Source organism: Primulina tabacum, chromosome 12, assembly GCF_025594145.1.
Source record: "Primulina tabacum isolate GXHZ01 chromosome 12, ASM2559414v2, whole genome shotgun sequence".
NCBI classification, from domain to species: domain Eukaryota; kingdom Viridiplantae; phylum Streptophyta; class Magnoliopsida; order Lamiales; family Gesneriaceae; genus Primulina; species Primulina tabacum.
In genome coordinates, this window is record NC_134561.1 from 31,088,165 (window position 1) to 31,113,198 (window position 25,034).

At 38.7% G+C, this 25,034-nt stretch overlaps 1 protein-coding gene and 1 pseudogene across 1 annotated transcript; both read right to left on the minus strand.

Annotated features, from left to right (window-relative positions):
• Window positions 1-7,229: 7,229 nt before the first annotated feature.
• On the minus strand, window positions 7,230-7,835 carry LOC142520344 (uncharacterized). Its single transcript, XM_075623341.1, has one exon. The coding sequence runs from the start codon at window positions 7,833-7,835 to the stop codon at window positions 7,230-7,232; it is 606 nt and encodes a 201-aa protein (XP_075479456.1).
• A 3,966-nt stretch (window positions 7,836-11,801) lies between these two features.
• On the minus strand, window positions 11,802-14,705 carry LOC142520906 (uncharacterized; annotated as a pseudogene).
• Between the last annotated feature and the right edge of the window lie 10,329 nt (window positions 14,706-25,034).

Below are 25,034 nucleotides of genomic sequence, written 5' to 3' on the forward strand. Positions count from 1 at the left end.
ACAAAATTAGGTACAAACAAAACATCTCATAAAATTAACTTAAAACTATTGTTCAACAATAAGTAAACATCTTCAACAGCCTTGGCAGCAACTCTTGCTCCATTGCCCATCCTTAAGAAGGTCACACCTTCCCTAAGCTTTCTACTTCTTCCCATCGCCTGCAAGTCATTACAGAGATGTGAACCATAACCGGTATCTAATACCCAAGAAGTAGAGTTAATTGAAATGTTTACTTCAATTTAGAACATACCGTTTCCAGAACTCTTCTGGGCAAGATATTCCCTGCAGTTACGCCTCCAATGTCCAGGCTTCTTGCAATGATGACATACATCATCAGTCTTGTCAGCCTTAACTTGTCTGGCTGCCTCAACGGGATTCGGAGATTGCCTCATCAATGGCACGTTCTTCTTGGGACGTTGGAAAGAACGCTTCTTTCCCTTCCCATGTGGATCAATCTTCGTACCAGATGAAGAACCCACATAAAGAACCAACTTCTTTTTCTTGATGGTTGATTCAAACGTAACAAGCTTATTCACCAACTCCTCAAGGGTCGGCTCCATCTTGTTCATGTTGAAGTTCACCACAAAAGGATCAAATGAGCTAGGCAATGATAACAGCAACACGTCGGTGGTCAACTCCGAAGGCAAGATCAGATCCATGCCAACGAGCTTGTCCACGAGCCCAATCAACTTTAGGCCATGCTCATGGACCGAGGCCCCATCTCGCATGCGTAAAGTGATCAGCTCCTTGACGGTAGCATGCCTAAGAGGCCGTGTTTGCTCACCAAAGAGCTCCTTGAGATGCAAATGAATGTCAGCAGCACTCTTTGCATCCTCAAAACGCCTCTGCAGCTCATCATTCATAGAAGTCAGCATATAACACCTGGCTATCAAGTCATGGTCACACCATTCCTTGTAAGCCTGCAATTCCTCAGGAGTGCAGTCAGTCGGAGCCTCAACAGGGGGCGACTCAGTCAGTGTATATGCAATCCTTTCCGAATTCAAGATGATTTTTAGGTTTCTTAGCCAAGTGAGGTAATTAGGTCCAGTTAATATGTGTTTGTCGAGTATTACAGATATCGGATTGCGAATCGAAGACATTGTCAATTTGTACTGAAAAGCAAAAAAAGATAAATGTTGATGACTATTTTAAAATATTTAGTAAGATATGAAGTTTGGACTTTTACTTCATAAATATTTGCTCCCATTGTTTTGACATCTTTCACTACCCTCTAGTGAAAACGGGAAACTCCTTTCCTCAGTAGGTACGTAAGGTCCAATTAGCGAATTATGATCCCGAATAATATCAGCCAATCACAATTCCTAAAAGGTAGTTTCCAATTGCATCACAATGCAACCCTTCTACGTAAACTTTTGTCTCACGTTTCATTAGGACCCAATAATATGACGTCGTTCATCTTCACGTGTCAAGCCTTACCCATCGATGTTGAACCTTAATGGACGGTCGCCATGAGTTCCCCCAATAATATGAGCCGAAATCATGGGAGTTCCACGTAGTTCACATCACCATGTCAATGGATGTCACAGCTTTCCGGCACCCAGGGCCCCCCAATAATATGAGCCGAGCCCCGAGTACGGGTAGCGTTCATCATGCACCCATTGTCGATGGAAGACATGGAAATTATAAACAAATTTATAATTCCCCTTTTCGGGCTTGATATTAATTTTGAATCTTATTCAAAATGAGGGTTTTTAATTTTGAAAGGTCTCATCATTAATTTTATTTAAAAGCTCGCCATGTTTGATCGTATGTTTGTCGGATTCATGCAACTTTGTTATTATCATAATAATAACGCACATACTCATTATTTATAACATATCATGCATATATTATAAACAGTAAACAAAACAAGGATGATCAATCGCCCCAATACTAACGGACCGTGTGAGCTAAACACGGGCCTAGGTCCAATCCTAGGGAAATGCACGGGATGCAAATGCAACTATTACATAAGCTTCCAATATTTACATGTCTTCGATCTTCATAATCATTACGGCCACCATCTTCCAATCTTGATCATCCACTATACTAATATTTACAAATAAATATCCATGACAAATAGGGATACATCTCATGGGGTGGGAACGGGCCATAAACCAAGCCCACTTTAAATTTGATAATTATTACAATCATTCAATACAAAATATCCTAGCATACACCTAGCAAATTGGGCTTGGGCTTTTGATCATCCTTCATGCACAATATCACATATCATACACCATCAATTAATTATCACAATAATTAATTGATCCAATATTATATATCTTGATCCAATCACTAACCGCCACGATTATAAACTAAATTAACAAAGTATACAAACACCTTTGTCTACTTTCCAATTAATTTATTTATAACCGAATTTCTTATAAATCACAATTTACTATAAATAATTAAAGTCCAACTTCAATTATTTATTTTATGAGAAAAATTTGCAACTTTTGTAATTTTAAACTTAAGGGCCCAAAAACTTATTTTTCACCAAAAACATTTTGGCCCATTTAAAATTTGCAAATATGTCAGCCATCCAATGGCCCAACAACTCAAGGCCCATGACACTTTGATAATCCAAAACACTTTTGGAAACCCTAGTCGTCATCGCCGTCGCCGGAGCTCCGTCGCCGGATTCCGGCCAACAAGCAAATTTTTTTTTATATAAAATGTAGGGGCTGTTCGGGCAGCCCAAGCTGCCCGAAATGGGCAGCAACTTGCTGCCCAAAATTCCCCCAAAACCGGCCTTGATTCGATGCAAAATTTTGTTCTCATGTGGTTAGAAATCGATCTCAACATAATATCTTGTAAATGCTACATAAAATCGTAACCATAACTCAGATACCACTTGAAAGAGGATCGGTTACGGTGACCGGAAGCGCAACGGAAGTTTAAAAATCGAATTTTTTACAAGAAATTTTCGGCCACCCCTTATAATGTGTAGCAAATACAATAAAACACAAAAACGACATTCATAGTGTGTTTAGAATTTTACCTATCAATCACAAGGATTGATGTATGGCTCCAACTAAGGTGTAAACACCTTAGCTCTTCAATGGTAGAAACTATCTTCAAGCTTCCTTTGAGCACTCCTTGCTCAACTATTAAGCCCACCACCAACTAGGTAGATCCTCTCTTAATTTGCACTAGAAAACTAAGAGGATTTTTCTTTGAGAAGTGAGTGTTTTCTCCAACAATTGAAGAACACAAAAATGAGAGAAAACTTGAGAGAATTCCCTTCAATATTTCGGCCATAGTAGATGGAATGAGGGGGAAGGGAGACTTGTCTTGGTCTTGCCAAAAAGCAAAAAGCAAAAACACCTTTTTGCATGCCATGCCTTGATAACCCAAAAAGTAGTCTCCAACCCTTCACCTCCCATGCATGCATATATTATATGGTTTTTAACAAATTAAAAACCCATGGACTTAATTTAATTATCTCAAACATTTTTGAGATTATTTAAACATTACTTGAATTTACTCAAGTCCACTAGTTAAATAATTTATTTAAATTGAGCTCTACAAGACTCAATATGATTTAATTAATTCAACACTTGAATTAATTTAATTATTTGGACTCTACTAGGTCCTCTAGTGTTTAATTAATTCAACACTTGAATTAATTTAATTTAGTCCATAATAATGTTTATGAAAATCACAATTTTCAAATACATTATTCACTTGGCCAACTTTTAATTTAGGAACATTTCCATAAATTAAAAGTTACATTTCTCTTATAGAAGTCATACTTCTATTTTTCTTTACGCTTATAAACTCATTTATAAGTCGTTCAACACATTGAACTAATTTCTCATTTATAGAAGTCATACTTCTAATTTTCCTTACGCTTATAAACTCCTTTATAAGCCGTTCAACACATTGAACTATTTTTACTTCTCAACGGGATCTAGAAAGCTAGTACTTGTGTGGCCCTCAATGGTTCATTGATACAACTAGCCGTGGGTTCACATCTCCATGTGATTCGGACTAAACATGTCCTTATATGAGCATACCCCAATTGCTCCATTCTTACTTATCAACTCCTTGATAACAAGAACGTCAGAACTCAAGTCTGATAGTACCCAACCAATAATGTTAAACGCCTAGCAGCATCGCTTACATGATTCCCTAGGTATCAAATGATAGTGCCTGCAAGAACCATTCAATTATGGTTAGCGTACAGTACAGTCCCTTCAACTCATATATCCCGACCGATTCGACAACCATTGGTTTATCGAGAGTTGTCAATGAATCGATACTATGTGTCATGTCGTAGTTGCATCGATGGTGTAATCTATGAAACCACTTTCATAATTACCACCATACTCTGATCAGAGATTTCAACCTACACATACATGAGAACACATAGGATATCCATACCCGAAGGTAAGCGGTGAATCCCCGACTACAATGCATCGACTCCTATGTGTTTCGACAGAACACCCAACCTTGCCACCTGATGACCCCTTGAGAGTCGGTAACAAGTCAAAGTATAATTCTTGCACATAGAGTCTCAATGTTGTCCCGGGTCATAAGGACTAATGGTGTACAACCATAATCTAGGATGCTTCCACTCGATAAGTGAGAACCACTTGGAAAGTCCTTTATGGAGGGTTGTTCAGTGCACTCTACCAGGAGCACCTATCTGCATGCTCGGACATCATAATGTCCCCTACCAATGAAACATGGTACTCACATCGCAGATACTAGTCTCGAACTCTAGCGGCCTATATCCTTCTTAGCGGCGGCTGAATCGACTAGGAACTGTTTAGAATATACACTATTCCAAATATGAGTTTCATGATACTCATCGTATGAGCATCTCATATTCTTTCTACTATTTGTATATTCAAGGTCTTTATCTATGCAACTAGCATGGGTATACAGATAAAGATTTGCCAAAACAATAATTTCAAATATTATTAAAATAAAGATTGCTTATACATAGAGTTTCATTGTGAACACTCGGCCAACACTTGGCTCGACGGGCACCTACTCTAACAGTGTTCACCACAGCACTCTTCATGTATTTCTCGGAGAACATACTCTACCTCATTTTCTAATAAGCATTTGAGCAAAGGGCCTTGATATGATCGCTTGTATAAAATATCATTCAAAAAGACGAACCTGGGTGCTTATTTTTTGATTTTTGCAGCCCGGGCCCGATCTTCTGGGAGCTTGCCATGCACTATATATTCAATGAGAGGGGTCATCCACGAACTCTCTCGAGCAGATGGTACTTCATCATCAACGGAGAGCACTATCCGGGTAAAACAGAGAACTTCCCGAGTGCTTATATCTGACATGGCAGCAGCCAATTTGGCTAAGGTATCAGCTTCTGCATTTTTCTCCCTGGGAATTTGCTCAAGGCTCCAGTCGGTTAGAAACGCTGCCTGGGACGTGATGAGCCCCAGATACTTGAGCATTTTTTCATTCTTGGCCTCATATGCTCCCTTGATTTGCTGGGTGACCAACTAAGAGTCAGAATAAATCATGACCCGGGAAGCACCGAATTCCCGGGCAGCCTGCAACCCTGCCAGGACGGCTTCATACTCAGCTTCGATATTAATGACCCTGGAGTCAATTCTTAAGGCCAGTTTGATCTTCTCTCCTGATGGAGCAATTAGAACTACCCCAACTCCACACCCCGACAAGTTTGATGCACCATCGACAAAAATTCTCCATACCTCTTCTTCTCCTGGTTGAATCATCTCAATCAAGAAGTCTGTCAATTCTTGGGCTTTTATAGCAACTCGAGGTTTATATTCAATGTCATATTCCCCGAGCTCTATAGTCCACTTAACCAATCTTCCCGAGACTTTGGCGTGTGTCATGATTCTCCCGAGTGGAGAATTGGTGAGAACCACAATTGGATGTGAGAGAAAATAAGGTCTCAATTTACGGACAGTCATCACCAGAGCCAGGGCTATTTTTTCCACTTCATTGTATTTCAATTCTGCTCCTCGAAGGGCATGACTGACATAATATACTGGCTTTTGATCGGTTCCTTCCTCTTTGACGAGTACGGAGCTAACAGCGTGCTCAGTAGCGGACAAATAAATCCACAATTTTTCCCCGGGTTCTGGTTTTACCAAGACAGGCAACTCGGCTAAGTGCTTCTTCAAGTCTTGAAAAGCTTGTTCACATTTGTCATCCCAGCCAAATTTTTGCGCTTTTCTTAGAACTTGGAAAAATGGATAACTTCGATGAGCAGATCGAGAGATGAAACGGGACAGGGCTGCGATCCTCCCGATCAATTTTTGTACATCCCGGACAAATTGAGGGGAAGGCATGTCCATTATTGCTTTGATTTTTTCGGGGTTGACTTCAATTTCTCTATCAGTCACCAAAAAGCCCAAAAACTTCCCACTTCTTACCCCAAACACACATTTAGCCGGGTTGAGCTTTATTCCATACTGTTTCAAAGTGGTGAAGGTCTCAGCCAGATCATCAATAAAGCAGGAGACCTCTCGGGTCTTGATTAGGATATCGTCCACATACACCTCAATATTCCGGCCTATCTTCTTTTGGAAGACATGATTCATCAAACGCTGGTACGTAGCCCCAGCATTCTTCAATCCGAAGGGCATAAAAACTTAACAGAAGGTGCCTCCGGAGGTGATAAAACTGGCTTTATCTTGGTCTTCAAGAGTTAAGGGGATTTGGTAGTACCCCTGATAAGCATCCAGGAAGCTTAAGAATTCGCATCCGGAGGTTGAATCCACAAGCTGATCAATCCGGGGAAGTGGATAACAGTCTTTGGGACAGGCTTTGTTCAGGTCCCTGAAATCTACACACATTCTCCATTTTCCAGTAGCTTTAGGAACAAGGACCACATTGGAGAGCCAAGTAGGGAATTGGAATTCCCGAATGTGACCGGCCCGCATTAGTTCTCCCACTTGCTCATCAATAACTTTATCTTATTCTGGGCCAAAGTGCCTCTTCTTTTGTTTCACGGACCGGGATCCTGGGAGGATATTCAATTTGTGCTCGGCCACTTCTGGCGAGATCCGGGCCAGTTCCTGTTGAGACCAAGCGAAAACACTAATGTTAGCTTTTAAACAGTTCAAGAGATTTACCCGGGTGGACGCGTTGATGTCTCGGGCCACACGGATGTGTTTCCCGGGCTCAATCTCCACAGCCTCTTGTTCTTCCTAGGCAACAAAATGCACTTCCCTTTCTCTGGCCTCCTCATCTGGACTCTCTTTCTTCCCCTTCTCCTATCTTCTCGCCCTCTTCTGATCCACCCGCACAGTCTCCCCATAGCACCTCCGAGAGGAAGGTTGGTCCCCCTTGACCTCCCCGACCCGTCCTCGTACTGGGAATTTAATTTTTTGGTGATAAGTGGAGGCCACAGCTCTCATCTCATTCATAGCTGATCTCCCCAAGATGATGTTGTACGAGGACGGGGCATCCACCACTGTAAAGACTGTCATCACAGTCTTCCTCAAGTCTCCGATTCCCAGGGTCAGTGGCAGGGTGATTTCCCCCTCCGGGTACACGGCATGTCCAGCAAAACCAAACAGGGCAGTCTCAACCGCCTCTAACTGATACTCGTGCAAATTTATTTGGACCAGTGCCTCTTTAAAGATGACATTGACAGAGCTGCCATTGTCAACAAATACTCTTAATACATCATAGTTAGCCACTCGGGCTTGGATAACAAGGGCGTCATTGTGGGGTAGACTGACCCCCCTGAGATCCTCCGGGCGAAAACTGATAACTGGCTCACTCCTCCCACTTCCATCAACTTCCAGGCACTCCCTCCTGCTTCTTGCTTTTCGAGCCCGGTTAGAATCGCCATCTGTGGATCCTCCCGAAATCATTTTTATTACTTCTCGTCTCGGGGAAGGGTCTTTCCTTTCAATATGTCTGCTTCTTTCTTCCCGAGAACTTTCCTCATGCTTCTTACTTCCGCTCGGTATATCTGTTGATTTACGGGGAGTGTCCTGTCCGGGACATCGAGACAACCAGGGTGGCTGTCATCTAGACTTATCTTGGGGAGGATGAGAGGCTGGCATGGGACGCTTGCTAGATTCCTTCCTTAGAGTTCGGCACTCATGGGTACTGTGAGAACATTCTTTGTGAAGGGTGCATAACCCTCTCTTCTCTGGTCTTGGTACCTTTGCCATTGGACTGGAAAGCGGGGCTATGTCTGAGCTGCACTCTTGAATCTCTCGATCCCGGGCAATCCTCAGAGGGACATGAGAGAAATGTCCCGGACCACTTTTCTTGTGAGCTCTCTCCTCGGGCTTCACAACCTGGTCTCCTCTGGCTCTTTTCAAAGATTTTCTTTTTTGATTTTGCGCTTCCTCCATGTTGATATATTTCTCTGCCCGGGATAGAAGATCTTCAAAGTCCCCGAGCAGTTTTTTGGTCAGGGATCGGAAAAAATCTCCCTCCCACAATCCGTGCATAAAAGCTGTGACTTTCGTCTTTGGAGCACAAGCAGGAACCTCCAGAGCTACTCGATTAAATCGCTTGATGTAAGCTCTCAGAGTTTCGTCTTGGCCCTGCCTTACTTCAAAAAGGCTAAAGGCAGTTTTTTTGTATTTCTTGTTGCTGCTGAATTGATGCAAGAAAACTTTTTGAAAGTCCTCAAAACAGTGAATGCTCTGCGGTGCCAGCCCTTCAAACCATCTTTGTGTAGAATCGACCAGGGTAGTTAAAAACACTTTACACTTGATCTGGTCTCCATAGCAATGCAACATGGCCATATTTTCAAAGCGAGCAAGATGCTCCTCGGGGTCAGAACTCCCATCATAATCTTTGATCTTGGCTGATTTGAAGTGCCCGGGCAGTGGTTCTCGGACAATGATATCAGAGAATGGACAACCCTTTACCACTTGAGCACTGCTCTTGGAAACAACTTGTCCTTTCAACGCCCTCACCTTCTTCCTCAATTCCTCCAACTCCTCTGCCACAGTAGGAGATTTAGAACATGCACTTGACTCCCTCTCCTCTTCCCTTCCCTCTTCCTCTTGCGGCTGCTCACGTTGCTGCTCGGGGTGACTGGAATGATGAGTAGTGGTCTTCTTTGCCATGGCTGTCTTGACAGCATCAGCTACAATTTTGGTCAACTCCTCGGGAGTTAAATGGATGGTGGGCTGGGGACCATTAGGTGGGGGGCCACCTGCACCAGAAAGACGAGTGTTGTTCTTTTCCTGGATCCGGGAAGTTTCTTGATTTGTTCTTCTGGTAAGAGCCATATCAACGCCTTAAAACTCAAATTTCTCACAGACGACGCCAATGATGCAACCCGGGCTAAAAGGGGCGAGTCGGGTCGGGTACTCTGCCAGATTTGCTATCAAGATATTGAAGGAAATATGAGAGCTGGACGTCTGAACCAAAAGCTTGCTTCCCGAGAGACGTATGAAAATCTGCAACCAAGAGAGTAACCACGTGAATGGGCGCCGGAGGGGTGTCCGGCGTGATCACACTCCGATGCTTAAGTCAGTGAGGAGCTCAAACAAGAAACCAATGTAACCAAGTGATGGTTGTGAGATTGGTGTGAGAGGAGAATAAATGAACAATAAATTAGAGCATTTAATATGTGAATAGATATCTGAATAGAGAGTAGATACAAGTAAAGAACCTGGTATTTAGAGTAGATGATGCAATGATGACCTCGTTTTTTGTGTTGAGCATTAATTATAGTAGGGTGGCTGATTATACCATATTGTTCTGACATGTCAAATCGCATACTAGTCACATCCAACCCACTTGATTTTATCAACCACTTGCACTGGTGTCAGAGATAGGTCGGCTGCACACACCCCACTTTATCAGCGGTATTAAATACAGCACTTATATCGAAGTGGCTTGGGTAAAACGTTTCTCGGGGTTTCTTACAAGGGCCCGGGCATACAACGTCCCAGGGAGATAATGTCCCGGGTGTTTTTATGGCCTGGCCTCTCGACTGACTGGCCCCTCCATAAATTCTTCAAGTCGTACTTTCCTCGTCCAGGGCAATCCTATGACTCGGATGTCGGTTCAGTTTGTCATCTTATTGACCCGATATCAGTCCATGCTTCTGGCCCGGGCACTTTCCATGGGCAGTCTCTATGGCTCGGGATGTCCCGGACACTATCCATGACCCGGGACATCCCAGGGTATCATTATTGATGTTGATGGATTTATGAACCTGATAACTTCAATTTTCAAGATTCCAAAATATTAAGTGTAATTTGATCTATTGAACAATTGGTAAGAAAACCAAACCAAAGCCAAAGATTAATAAAAGAAATATGAAAGCTTATCAATATGGAAAGGATAACAACGATTATAAGGTTTTCATACCTACGAACGTATTTGATAGATTCATGAATTTGGTAACTTCATTTTTTCAAGATTTATAAATATGAACTTTAATTCAGTTCGTAGAACAACCAACAAAAATACTATAATGAGAGACTAATAAAAGAAAATAAAGAATATGAACAGAATTTGTTCGAACTTCGTCGTAAGAAGAAAATATAGTTGAATGGAGATGACAGATGTACATCGAACTACGAAGTGAAAAGAAAAACAATCTAAAGCTCTTAATAGATTTATACATATGTTGTGCAAGTAAGAATTTTGTATATCAATTATTTTATTATTAATCTAATTAACATTTTTGTTTTGATGCATATCATTTATGTCTACTTCTAATTCAATACCAGTTGCGTATTCTAGCAAAAGATAAAACATTAATTCCATCTTAAGCCTTGTTCGTAAGATGCCCACCCACACTGGGATGTAGTAAAATCTTCTTATTAGTTTTTTTACTTCTTTTTTAAATAGATAGTTGTATTGACACTTTCCACCATCGATGGAAGTACAATAAGGATTTTTTTTTGCCATTAGATTTGATTTAAAAACAGAAGTTTTTGCTAGTAGAGAGAAAGTACTGAAAAATTATAATATGGCGAGTACGTTAATCTTCAAGCAACTAATAATGCAACTAGTATATATAAGGTAAAACAGAGAAAGCTTGGTGAATTTTCATATATTATGTAAGGTAGGTTGAGTCATAGAAAATTTATGACTGATGGTATGATTAGTTTTGTCCACTTCAACACAAATGCATTAGTCAGCAATTACTATTGTCATGTGTAAGGTTACTATTTATTATTTTAAATGTAAAAACTTGTGTAATACGGTCTCACGGGTCGTATTTTATGAGATGAATCTCTTATTTGGGTCATCCATGAAAAAATATTACTTTTTATGCTAAGAGTATTACTTTTTATTGTTATTATCGGTAGGGTTGACCCATATCACAGATAAAGATTCGTGAGACCATCTCACAAGAGGTCTACTTTAATTCGAGATAACACAGGACAATGTAATTTTATTTATTTAATTTGGACAAACTACATTTTCAAATAATTCCAACTTAAGATAAGTGTATTTTATAATGAAAAATTTGCAGAAAAACATTTAAATAAATCGAAATATGTATTGTTTAACTACTAAACTGCATTTTAAAATAAGTAATTCTTTTTATAAGAGAATCTCACGTATTTATATCGTAATGCATGTCGAACTGATCTATATCTTTAATAAAATTAATAATTTTGATATAAATAATAATGATTTTTGAATAAATTGAGTCAGAAACTCTTCTCACAAAATTAACCTAAGACCGTAATATGAGTTATTGTGTTTTAAAATTTGTTTCAAGTAAAAACATGTAAACAAATTATTTCTCAAACAAAAAATCTGTAGCAAACCAAAAATATGTCGATAAATTTGTACGCATTAGATGGATAATCGTTTGTTTATTAAAAGTAGCAAAGCTTATGACATAAAATAAAAGACAGAAACATTTATATCGAATAAACAAGTATACAAAATATTTTCTAGAGAACAAAAAATTAACTATAGATTAACTTGGAGCTGCTATACAAAAATTATGAAATCGATATTTAAAGGATTTCAAATACCAAATCCAGAAAGCAAGCAAAAACAGAGAACAAAGCATTCAGAAAATCACTCCAAAACACACCAATATTCGGCTAAAGATAAATAAATTTCCCATTTTTACCCCAAATATTCAATCGTCATTATCACTCTCATCACTAAAATAACCTTTCTTCTTCTCCTTTGTCTCCCTTGTCACCCCTCCCTTCTCTCCACCCATTAATAATATCTCATCCGCCCTTGTGCCGTCCACAGCAGATGCCCAATTCTCCGTTTCGAATACCCCACCATCCTCCTCTTCTTCTTCTTCCTCCTCTTCCGCCGCGGTTTTCCTGAACGTATGCTCATATTTTTTGACTCTACTTTCTTCTCCGCCACCCCTTCGCCCTTTCTTCACCACAGGACGTTCCCTCGGCCCCAAGAAATTCTTCGGACACTCATATGACAAATGCCCCTCTTCTCCACACTCATAACACCTGCTCTTATCCTTGTATACTTTCTTTCTAATAAACTCCGTGGCACGTCCATTATCTGCAGCAATAGAGGCGCGCAAAGTTCTCCCGTTGAGTATCTTTTTATCCATACCCTTTGCTGCTTTTAAGGCATCGTCACGAGTCACGAATAGGATGAATGCCACACCTCGGCTCTTGCGTGTGACACGGTCCTTGAGGACAGTGACCTTGGCCACTTTACCAAAAGTGGAGAAGATTGTGAAAAGATCAGAATTTGTGAGGTTGTAGTCGATGTTGCAGACATAGACTGTGGATTTGGAGGGGGCAAGCCCACCACTGCCGGAGGCACCACGTGAGGATTTGGTCACAGTGGAGGATGGTTGTGGTTCAGTAGCGGTGGAAGAATATCGGTAATAGAAGGTTTCATCATCATCGTCGTCATTGTGGTACCCCTTTGCAGACATTTTTCTCCGTGAATCAGCTAATATGTTCAGCGTTGGATCATTCAGTAGACAAGACAGGTGCTTAAATCTAGTAGACAAACATAAAGAAAAGATGAGACACATTTATTTATCGAATAACACAATCACACTATGCCATTTATGGTTATTACATTAAAACAAAAGGAATAATCGCCCAACTCCTGCCACCCCTCATTTCCACAACCACCACCAACACGAATTCGATCACTTACAAAACACATAAACAATACGAGACCATCAGAAACCCATATCAGAAAATTAAAAACCCTAATTCTTTCTTTGCAACGAAAATTCACCCAAAAAACGGGAGAGCACTAAACCATTTAAAGCAAGATTACTGTTTAAACAAGGTGCAGAAATCAGAAGCACTTGCAATTACTTTTATGCAGGTGGGAATTGATTCTTCTTGAGCTCGGTATCGGAACGGGTACGAAGTTCTAGGTTGTAAAGGAAGGTGCTTTCGACATCCCAAAATACTAAAAAAACATAAACTCAATACATCATTGAGCATCCCAAAATATTACCTCCATCATCGAAAAACCAAATAAAAATACCACCACCATAAACCCCGTGACCAAATATCGCACAACACAACAATAAAACCATAAAATTGATTTTTAAGAAATTGGATAAAATTTTCTATGCATCTGAATATAAGAAAACAATAATAAAACCATCAACTCAAATACCAATCATTTGACAATTGTTCGAATTCGTACGTCAAGTCGTAATGAAAACATGGAACCCACAAACAACCCCAAGGCACAAGAAAAATTGGCTAAAATTCACATGTGTAACAGAAATTGATTTTTTTTTAAAAAAAGGCTATATTGATTGTTGATCAAGAAGTTATTCGGATTATGAACAGAATCACTAATCTTGGGCACATTTTCATTTCAAAAAACAATGAATTTAGTGGTCTCCATCTTCACTAGATGTTTGAAAAGGTCATCCAGAGTAACAGATACTCGATTTTCCAGCATATCGTCGAAAGAAAAACTATCAATCTATTCACAAGAGGTGAATGAAGTTTCCCTAAAATCCTCAGCTCAGGGTTCATTTCTTGAATCTGAAACCATTGTTATCCCAACTGTTTCTCTCCCAGCCCTTTTGAAGTTCAAAGTGTTTTTGCATTCCACTCTTGAAATCAAATTTAAAAATGAGTGAAGGAGATAATGCTAGTCCAAAAAAATTCAAAAATCCATCGAAAGGAGCTGAAACAGATTAAAGGATCTGTAGTTTAAATATTTTGACTGAATCTGAAGGGAAGATTAATCTATTAGCTGTAAAAGAGTAACATTTCAAGACAATGAGCATAGGACAAACACCTTTTGCAGCTTCATGTAGGCTTCAAAAACAGAATCCTCTTGACAATATTTTAAATTGGTACAAGCCAAATAAACTGTCAACAAATGACTACAGATATATAAAACTTGCCAAAGATTCCTCAATTCAATGCTGCAAATCAATCTACACATACAAACCACTCAAACGCTTAAACCCTGAAATATATATCTATTTCTCAAAGGTGTACTTCGACATGAACTTTGAATCACTATTAATCAGCGGTGTAAAAATCAGACAAAGCAAGCAGGAGGTACCTGAAATATATCTCTAATCGGAAAACTGCAAGAAGGCGGAGTTCGGTTTTCCTACAAATCAAAGGTTGAGATCGATTTTCATAAAACCAGAAGACAAACAGAATAAAAAAGAGACCTCTAATCGGAGAAGTACGGCGGCGTGGCGGCCAGCGGCGAGTTCAGCGCCGGAGATCGAGCATGGCAGTGGCGGAAGGCAGCGAGGTCATGCCTTGCGGGTTCCTTTCTCGACATTGTAGCATTATTTTCAGTTGGAAAATAAATTCATATAACTTTCATTTAGATAATTTTATTTAAATAAAAGTATAAAATATAATTCGTTATATATATATTCGAATTCTTTTTTTAGGACAAAAACTTGTGTGATATGGTCTCACTGGTCGTATTTTGTTAGACATATTTTTTATTTAGGTCATCCATAAAAAAATATTACTTTTTGTGCTAAACTTATAAAATATAATTCGTTATATATATATATATATATATTCGAATTCTTTTTAGATTATTCTATTCTTATTCATTCCAATCATAGAGTAATAAACTTTATATTGTTAAACAATAATTAATTAATAATTTAAATTTTAACTTCAAATATTTAGTAATGTCGAATGATGTATAAGTTTAATATATTAAAATTTTAATTCACGGTCATAGTATATGATCCTAGAATTTAGAGTTTATTTTCTCTATCAATATAAAATATTTATATTCTAGTTAACATATTATATTAGAAAATATCTTAGTTGTAGCAAATTTATCAATTTAAAGTAATTTATTGTAAATGGTTCATAAATCATATTAAGATTTGCTTTTACAATTTATTTGATTAATGATAAGCCTAATTTTACTACTCTAGACCTATAAAGTTATATTATTATTTTATGAATTATCTTGATTATATATAATTATTTTTTTTTATATATGTGTCATTAAAATTTTGAATCATATTTTATTTATTGACCTTTCTTCGTCCCAGACGAGGAGTTCAATAGGAAACGTGTTTTTTCTTCTTGATGGTGGCTTCATATGTGGTAAATATATTGACCAAGTCTTCAAGGCTAGCCTCCAGCTTATTCATATTAAATTTCACCACAAACCCATCAAACGAGGACGACAGTGACAGCAGTAGAATGTTTGTAGATGATTTTTTTGAGAAGATAAGGTTCAGGCCCACTAACTTCTCGATGAGCTCAATCATCCTCACACGATACTCATGGACCGAGTCCTCTTCTCGCATGAGTGATGTCATGAGCTCCTTGACAGTATCATGCCTTAATGGTAAAACTCTTGTGGGTGACCATAAATGTCAACATCATTTACAACATCCTCAAACCGCCTCTACAGTTTGTTTGACAAAGAAGCTGGCATATAGCTCTTAGCTTGCAAGTCATGGTCTCACCATTTCTCAGGCTTAGCCGATTCCTTAGCACGGGCATCGGCAACCGCCTCTTTTGGAGAAGCCTTGTTGAGCACATATGTCATTTTCTTGGAATTTAAAACAATTTCTAAATTACTCAAACGGTCTTGGTAATTAGGTCCAGTTAGCTTATTTTGATCGAAAATAACATATAGAGGATTTTGAAATGATATCTAAATATACTGAAATGAAAACAGAATAAATATATTTTAAAAAAATTTATAAGACATAAAATATGATATTTTGTTTTTTATGAATTCCCCCTCCCTTCGTAACGGAAAATCTAATTTTTTAGTGAGTACACAATGATAATTGCTAAATTTTGATCTTGAATAATATCAGTCAATCATAATTTCTAAAATGTAGAACCAAATTGCAACCCTCGCGTATTTTATCTCAAGTTTGATGAGAGACCAATAATTTCATGAATCAAGTCTGAACCATCAACATTAAACCTTAGCGGACCGTCGCTATGAGGTCCCTAAATAATATGAGTTGAAGTCATGAGAGTTCCACGTAGTTCACATCAAGTATGTTAGTGAAAGTCACAGCTTTCCGGTGTCAAAACCTCTCCAATAATATGAGTCAGACACTAACCGCTGAAAGTATTCATAATGTAATCACTATTGATGGAAGATAATAAAAATTTAAACTATGTTTAATTTTCTTTTTATGAGCATGATATAAATTTTGAATCTTATCCAAAATGAGCGATTTACATGTCTTCGATTTTCAAAACTCTTGAGGATCTGAATTCACCATAGTTGAATCTTGATCTCTCACTAAATCTAATATTTACATTAAATTTTCATGGTACATTGGGATACAAATATAAGGGGTGTGTTGGAACATTTCATGTTCGTAATCTTGATTTTGATGTTAACAAAACTTGTTATTTTGTTACTAATGGTTCATCGTAGTGTGCAGGATACTGTAATTGATCAGAAGCCGAACTGATCAGTTATCTCGCCTAACTGAAGCTTTTGAGAACGCCAACTGATTACCCAAGCTGAATCAGTCCAACCGATGTATCGAAGAATAGTTCAACCGATTGATCAGTTGTCAGGTAATTCAGCAGAAGACCTTCAGAAGCACGGCCAGCTGATGAAGTGCTCAACTGATGGAAAGTCCAACTGACCAGTTCAACTGAACCAGTGTAACAAGTTAAGCTGACGAGCCAACTGATTTCCCCAGAACAGTTCAAGACCAGTTCAAAGCATTTGTCAGGAATCAATAGTATGGAGAACACGACAAGCTTATTCAATGGAATCAAGGTATGCGCACTAGGTAAAATATTTGTACTATCGATAGTACAATTAATGGACTTTGCAGCAAAGATTAAAGCCGAGAAATTCCTGGAGACTTGTCGGAAAAGTCGAGACACGAATCTCAAGGAACACATTCAAGCTGCAATATATACAATTGTTGAGTCTCACTGTACGATCAGTTTCCCTCCTATAAATAGAAGATCAGTGAAGACCAACATAATCAACAACGAGAAGAAGAATATAAGTGTGTGAAGATACAGAGAAAAAGGGTACGCATATTGCATATTAGCTTTTAAGAAGCAATCAGCCCAGAGGGAACACTTCAACGTGTTATCAGCTTAGATTAGAAGCACATTTCTCTCAGTGTGTGGGAACACTTTTTTGGTGTATTCCTTGTTCAGTTCCCGCACACGCACACTCTCACCGCCACCACCTAAATATATTCTTTGACACACATACGTTAAACAAGTGTTGGCTGAAAGGTGCTGCCTTCAGTCTAGGCTAGGAGTTCAGTTGAGGCAGAGTGTAAGTCCTACGATGAGTGAGTTTGTACAAGTAGTTGTATAAATCAAAGTCTTCTAGTGGATCCTACCCGAGGAGGTAGAAGGGGTGACGTAGGAGCGGACCAGCGGTTGAAGTCTCCGAACATCCATAAACATATCTTGTGTATTTAACTGATTAAATGTTGTTTTCAAACTGACTTGATCAGTTAGAACATCCGTCAGTTCGATTTTCACCATAACTGAATTGACATATGCGACAACTGATTCTTTTCTTTTCAGTTATTCAGTTTACATAAGTTAAAATGTTTTCTAATTTAACAGGTTTCTTCACGAAGGATTAATTCGAGTTTCTTCCGCTTGGTTTTTAAACCAAACTCAATTTAATTCATCGGTGTTAACATTCTTAGAACACGAGTTATTGTAGCTCATTGGAGAATATAGTGTTTGAAGCATCTTCGAAGGTGCTAGCACACGATCCTCAGGGTGAGAACCGGCCACAAACAAACACACTTTAATAATTATCAAATAATTAAAAATATAACATGTAAAATATCATAACATACACCTAGTAAATTGTTCATGGCTCTCAGTCATCCTTTTACTATATAATATCAAATATGATATTATATCTTATTATCATATATGATCAAATCATGTTTCTTGTAAATTTATCTTTTAACCGCTATAATTAAAAATAAATTAATAAATTGAACAAACATCTTTATTCAATTATCCAATTAGTTTATTAATAATTAAAATTTATTGTAAAACTCTTTTTAAAATAAATTAATAAGAATCTAATTATCAAATGTTTATTTTATAAGAAAAATCTATAATTTTTTTTTAAAAATTATTCAAAGGGTAAACTCAATCATATTTTCATAAAATATCAATTTAGTCCAAAATTTAGAAAAATTCAAAAAACTGTGGCAAGGCTGCTCGAAATGGGTACCTTACCCGTGACCGTCAGTGTGGGGACCTGGACGCTAACTCATTCTTTTCAATCATCATTGGAATTAAATGGATCAATTATATAAACTAGGTCGAATTTTTTTTAAAATTGTTGAACACTTCATAAGCAAGTGTACAAAATAATACAACAAGTTATGCTCCATCTTATTTAATTATAAAATCAAGTGCAATATCTACAACATGATTAAAGATACATAACTTGTTCAAAAGAAAGTCATAACAAACTATTGTTTATCCACTAAATGTCATGTGTTGTACAACAGCTCTACTTCTAAGCCCGGATCACCACTCTAATCTCGATCTATCATGCTCTTCTCGACCCTGATCCTGTCTCACCTGTTGTCATGCACACATACAAACACAACAACAGCCAGATAACTCCGGTGAGAAACATATTTTCCAGTATAAACAACGTATACATGCGTTTCTTATAAACATATACAAAAGCATATAACATTTGTAAAACAATATGCATCGTAGTCTACGAAAACATAAATCGATACAAAGCAATAAATCAAACTCTTTAACTCTTACTCTTTGAATCGACTCTTATCTAGGGATCCCGGTTGAATAAGAACGTAACAGGTCTCCCACCTACTCTTCCCAGCTAGGTAGTGGTATGTTCTTATTCCCAGACATTGGTCCACTATATCGAATCTCTACAATAGGAGTCGATCTTCTCCTAAGCACATCGATATAAACCAAATGTCCAGTGACTTGGCACCTCTGCCAAAGACTCAAATGCATGCTTTGCTATAACTCAATAGACTAAGCATATCAATCTCAAGAATTGCAAATACATCAAGCAATAACAATATAGTATGTGGTTTTGGGAAACTCAAGCTATCTCTTACTCGAGTTATCTCTCCCGGTCTAACATTGATTTATACCTTTCTTTTCTCGGGGTTTGGCTTTGGCTCGTTCTTCGACCGATTTTGAAGTCTTCAATACCAATCTGGAATAACATTCGAGAAGTACAATATCACATACAACTCAAGGCAAGACTTGATTTGATCAATACTCAATCTAATTCTGTTTCGATGGCATAACATCGTAATCTCGATATATCCGGCAACTCAGACATCAATAGATACCAATTACAACTCAAAATCAATAACAATTACAAGCTAGAATTCTCAAAATCTGCATAGTCTCAGTCACATATAATCGGGAAAATGATAACAATTGCGTACGGTGTCCGTTCTTCGATCTTTTTCGATTATACGATTACCATAATTTCAAGAACACATAATATTAGTCATATCATGATTTCTTCAATACCAAATTTTCGAACCATACAGGAAAGTAATAAAACTTACATCCCTTTGAAGCTCTTGACGAGAGAAGAACGGAACTAAAATCGGATTGAAAATCAGACGGTCGGATCTCGCACCATCCAAATTCTAAAATAAAGAACTTGAGAATTTTCTATGGAGTCTCTCGGTTTCCTTGCTCATAACTTCTGAAGGAAATGAAGAAGTTTACCTCTTAACATGCATGGCAAGACATGTGGCTCAATATTCATTCAGCATGTCTCGCGCATATGCGCGTCCAATGCTTGCGCACATGTGCGAGACCTACTGTCTCAACGCTTGTACATTCCATCTGCTCGCGCATATGAGCGCCCCATCACGCGCATATGCACGAGACCTACTGTCTCGGCAATATTGCAGTTCACCAGCTCGCGCATATGTGCGAGGTCTTCTGCCTCGGCCTTGGTTGCTCGCGCATATGCGCGCCTCATCTCCGCGCATATGCGCGAGGCCTTCTGTCCTCACACATGAATCATATGTTTCCCCACGTCTTCCTCACCTTTTCCTTCTATAATCACGTCAATTCATAAATTAATAATCGCGGATTAAAAGAATATAATCTCGGGCATTACAATTCTCCCCCTAGACATGATTTCGTCATCGAAATCGCAGGCGATCAAATCACATAATATAAGAAGATATAACAGAAACTGAACAAGAGACTCACATCAATGAAATAATTCTGAAAATTTCTGTCTCATGTCTGATTCAGTTTCCCAAGTAGCTTCTTCAATGCCATGACGACTCCACTGAACTTTCACAAGCGGAATAGTCTTCGTTCTGAGCTGTTTTTCTTTACGATCTAGAATTTGAATCGGTTTCTCAAAATAACTCAGAGTTTCATCAAGTTCTGCCTCGTCAGGCTGAAGAACATGAGAAGCATCAGGAAGATATTTCCGCAATATAGATACATGAAAGACATCATGTATCCCAGATAGAGAAGGAGGAATAGCGAGTCGATAGGCACGATTACCTATCTTCTCCAGAATCTCATATGGCCCAATATAGCTTGGAGACAACTTTCCTCGATTGCCAAATCTGAACAACGCCTCTGAAAGGAGAAATCTTCAAAAATACTCTGTCTCCTTGATCAAATTCTAACGGTCGACGTCGAATATTTGCATATTTGGCCTGTCTATCTTGAGCTGTTTTCATTCTCTGCTGAATCAGCTTTACTTTCTCAGTCATATCTCGAATCATGTCAGGTCCAAGTTCAGGTACCTCAGATATCTCATCCCAGTAGAGAGGGGATCTGAACTTTTTGCCGTCCAACGCTTCAAACGGAGCCATCTCTATACTCGTCTGATAGCTGTTGTTGTAGGAGAATTCACAAAGTGGTAAAGAATCTTACCAACTAGTGCCAAAATCTAGCACTACAGCTCTAAGCATATCCTCCAATGTCTGGATAGTTCTCTCTGACTGTCCGTCTGTCTGAGGATGATATGCAGTACTCAAATGTAATTTCGTACCTAGAGCTTGTTGCAAACTGTGCCAAAAGTGCGAAGTAAATCGAGGGTCACGATCTGATACAATGGACTTTGGTACACCATGCAATATGACCACTTCTCTGACATAAATCTCTGCCATCTGGTCATGTCTGTACGTCATTCTGTAAGGAATAAAACATGCTGATTTGGTCAATCTGTCAATAACGACCCAAATCGCATCACAACCTCGGGAGGATCGTGGTAGCTTCGTAACAAAATCCATGGAAATGTGATCCCATTTCTATTATGGAATAGATAAGCTATGCAACAGACCTCATGGTTTCTTACTTTCTGCTTTCACTTGTTGGCAATTCAAATATCTAGACACAAAATCTGCAATGTCTGATTTCATCTGTTTCCACCAAAACTGTATCTTCAGATCATTGTACATTTTTCTGCCACCAGGATGAATACTCAAACGACTACAGTGAGCTTCTGTAAAAATCTGTTGTTTCAAGTCTGAAACATTTGGCACAACAAGACGATTATTCATATATAACACATCATCACGAACCTGATATTCTGATCGATGTCCTGATCTGACCATCACGATCGAATTTTGAATATCCTGATCGATTTTCTGTGTTTCTTTGATTTGTGAAATCAACTCTGGTTCAACTTGAATGTCATAAAGTCTCAGAGGTTGACAATCTATCTCAAATACTAATCCAGAAAGACAGCAATCTTCAATCAAATTCGAGACACCAATCGTCGATAAGGATAAAGAACATACCTTTCGACTCAGTGCATCAGCTGCTGCATTTGATTTACCCGGGGAATATTTGATTTCACAATCAAAATCTTTCAATAAATCAAGCCATCTACGTTGCCTCATATTCAATTCTGACTGTGAAAATAGATATTTCAAGCTCTTGTGATCAGAATAGATTTCAAATTTCTCACCATATAGATAGTGTCACCAGATCTTCAATGCAAATACGATGGCAGCCAATTCAAGATCATGAATCGGGTAGCGAGTCTCATGTGGTTTCAATTGTCTCGAGGCATAAGCAATAACATGTCCTAGCTGCATCAAAACACAACATATTCCTCTGTGAGAAGCATCACAATAAACAATAAAATCACCAGTACCTGACGGAATAGTCAACACCGGAGCACTGGTTAATCTCTTTTTCAACTCTAGAAAACTGGATTCACATGCTTCTGACCAAACAAAAGGGGCATTCTTCTGGGTTAGTTGCGTAATCGGTTTAGCAATACTAGAAAAATCTTTGATGAATCGACGATAGTAGCATGCTAAACCCATAAAACTGCGTATCTCTGGTACTGATGTCGGTCTAGACCAACTGATCACAGCCTCAACTTTGCCAGGATCAACAGAAATACCATCTCCAGATATAATGTGTCCCAAAAATATCACTTGTTTCAACCAAAACTCACATTTAGACAGTTTTTCACATAGTTTCTCAGTTCTCAGAGTTCTCAATACAATTATCAGATGCTCAGCATGATCAATCAAATTCTTTGAATAAATCAGAATATCGTCAATAAATATAATCACAAAGTCATCAAGATATTTCTGAATTATGCGGTTCATCAAACCCATAAATACAGCTGGAGCATTTGTTAAACCAAACGGCATGACTATAAATTCATAGTGGTCATACCTGGTTCTGAAAGCTGTTTTCGATATATAAGAATCTCTGACTCTCAGCTGATGATATCCAGATCTCAGATCGATCTTGAAATAAACAGAAGAACCCTGCAACTGATCAAATAAATCGTCAATACAAGGCAAATGATATTTATTCTTTATCGTAGTCTTGTTCAGTTGCCGATAGTCAATGCAGAGTCTCATTGAACCTTCTTTCTTTCTGACAAACAATACTGGTGCACCCCAAGGAGAAACACTCGGTCTGATGTAACCCTTGGCTAGCAAATCTTCTAGCTGATCTTTCGATTCTTTCAATTCAATTGGTGCCATTCTGTATGGAGTTTTAGAAATAGATAATGTACCTGGTATTAATTCAATGCTGAATTCTATTTCTCGTACTGGAGGCAAACCCGAAATCTCATCTGGAAAGACATCAGCAAACTCACATACCACTGGCAAATCTGCCAATGACGGGCTCGATTTCAGTACATCTACTGAATACACAAGGAATCTCTCTGCTCTTTTCTGTAATAATCGAGTCATAGACAATGCATATATCAAAGGAATTCGAGCTCTGGAACCCTTACCGTAAATTTCCATTCATCAGCCATCTCATGTCTGAATCTTACAATTTTCTGGAAACAATCTACGGTAGCTCTGTACTTGGTCAGCATATAAATATCGATAATGCAGTCAAAATCAGACAAACCGAGTACAATACAATCTAACTCTATCTCATTATCATCATACTGCAGCATACAATGTCTAACAGAGTTCATTGATATAAGACCTCTCCCCAAAGGTGAAGAGAAAGATACTACAGCAGATAATGACTCAACAGGCAAATCATGTATCAATGCAAATCGCTCAGAGATAAAAGTATGGGATGCACCCGTATCTATCAACACATAAGCAGAGTAACCACAAAGAGAACAGTTATCTGCAACAACATCATCAGGTGCTTCCTGGGCCTGTTCCTCAGTCAATGCAAACACTCTGGCCTGCTGTCTCGGAGGTTGGCTAACAGTCTGGCTTCCTCCTGGCCTCGGCTGTGACTGAGTAGTGGGTGGCTGGAAAGAGTGAACAGCAGATGATCGTCTATCAGTCTGAGCCATTGATCCATATGATTCTGCTCCCTGGGATCGTTGAGAACCTCGCTGTGGACAGACTCTGGCAAAATGTCCCTGCTGTCGACAGATATTGCAACTACCAAGCACTCCTTGGCATTGCTCTGTTAGGTGTCTTCCTCCACATGTTCTGCAATAGATCCCTGCATAACTCTGGTTCTGTCGTGAACCACTGGAGCTAGATGAACTACTTCCAGACTTCTTAAAATGTTTCCCTCGGACTTTCAAATTATCTTTCTTTCCACTGCTGCTACCACCACTATCAAATCTGGGAGGTGGTTGGTGGAACTAGGCTGAAGGTTGTGGCTGTTTTGGTGTTTGAACGACGTACAAAGTTCCTCGCTGTCTGATCAAGCCTGCTTCAGCTCCTTTTGATCGGTTCAAAGCATTAGCAAAATTATTTGGTCACCCTGCATTTACCATTGTAAAAATATCTGGATTCAAACCATTAATAAACTGATCAGCCATGGCTTCATCATTCTCAGCAACATGAGGAGCAAAACGTAGCAAGGTAGAGAATTTGGCCACATATTCTTCAATATTCAGATGACCCTGTCTCAGATTAACAAATTTTGCGCCCTTGTCCTTTTTGTACGATACTGTGAAGAATCGTTGATAAAACTCAGCTTTAAAGATCTTCCAAGTAATAACTGTACCTCGATGATCCAAGGTTCTCTTGGTTGTGAGCCACCAGCTTTTTGCAACCTCGTGTAATTGGTGTCCAATCAGTCTGACTCTACGCTCATCTGTATAGTCAAGTGAATCAAACAACATCTCAATATCATCAAGCCAACTCTCACAATCGATAGAATTCTCAGTGCCTTTCAAAGTCGGCGGTTTGAATGACTGAAATATCTTTAACAGTGTTTCCATGGGTGTCGCTG

Coding starts and splice junctions, on each gene's coding strand:
- LOC142520344 (XM_075623341.1), bottom strand. CDS start 7,835: ATGATTTCGGGAGGATCCACAGATGGCGATTCTAACCGGGCTCGAAAA.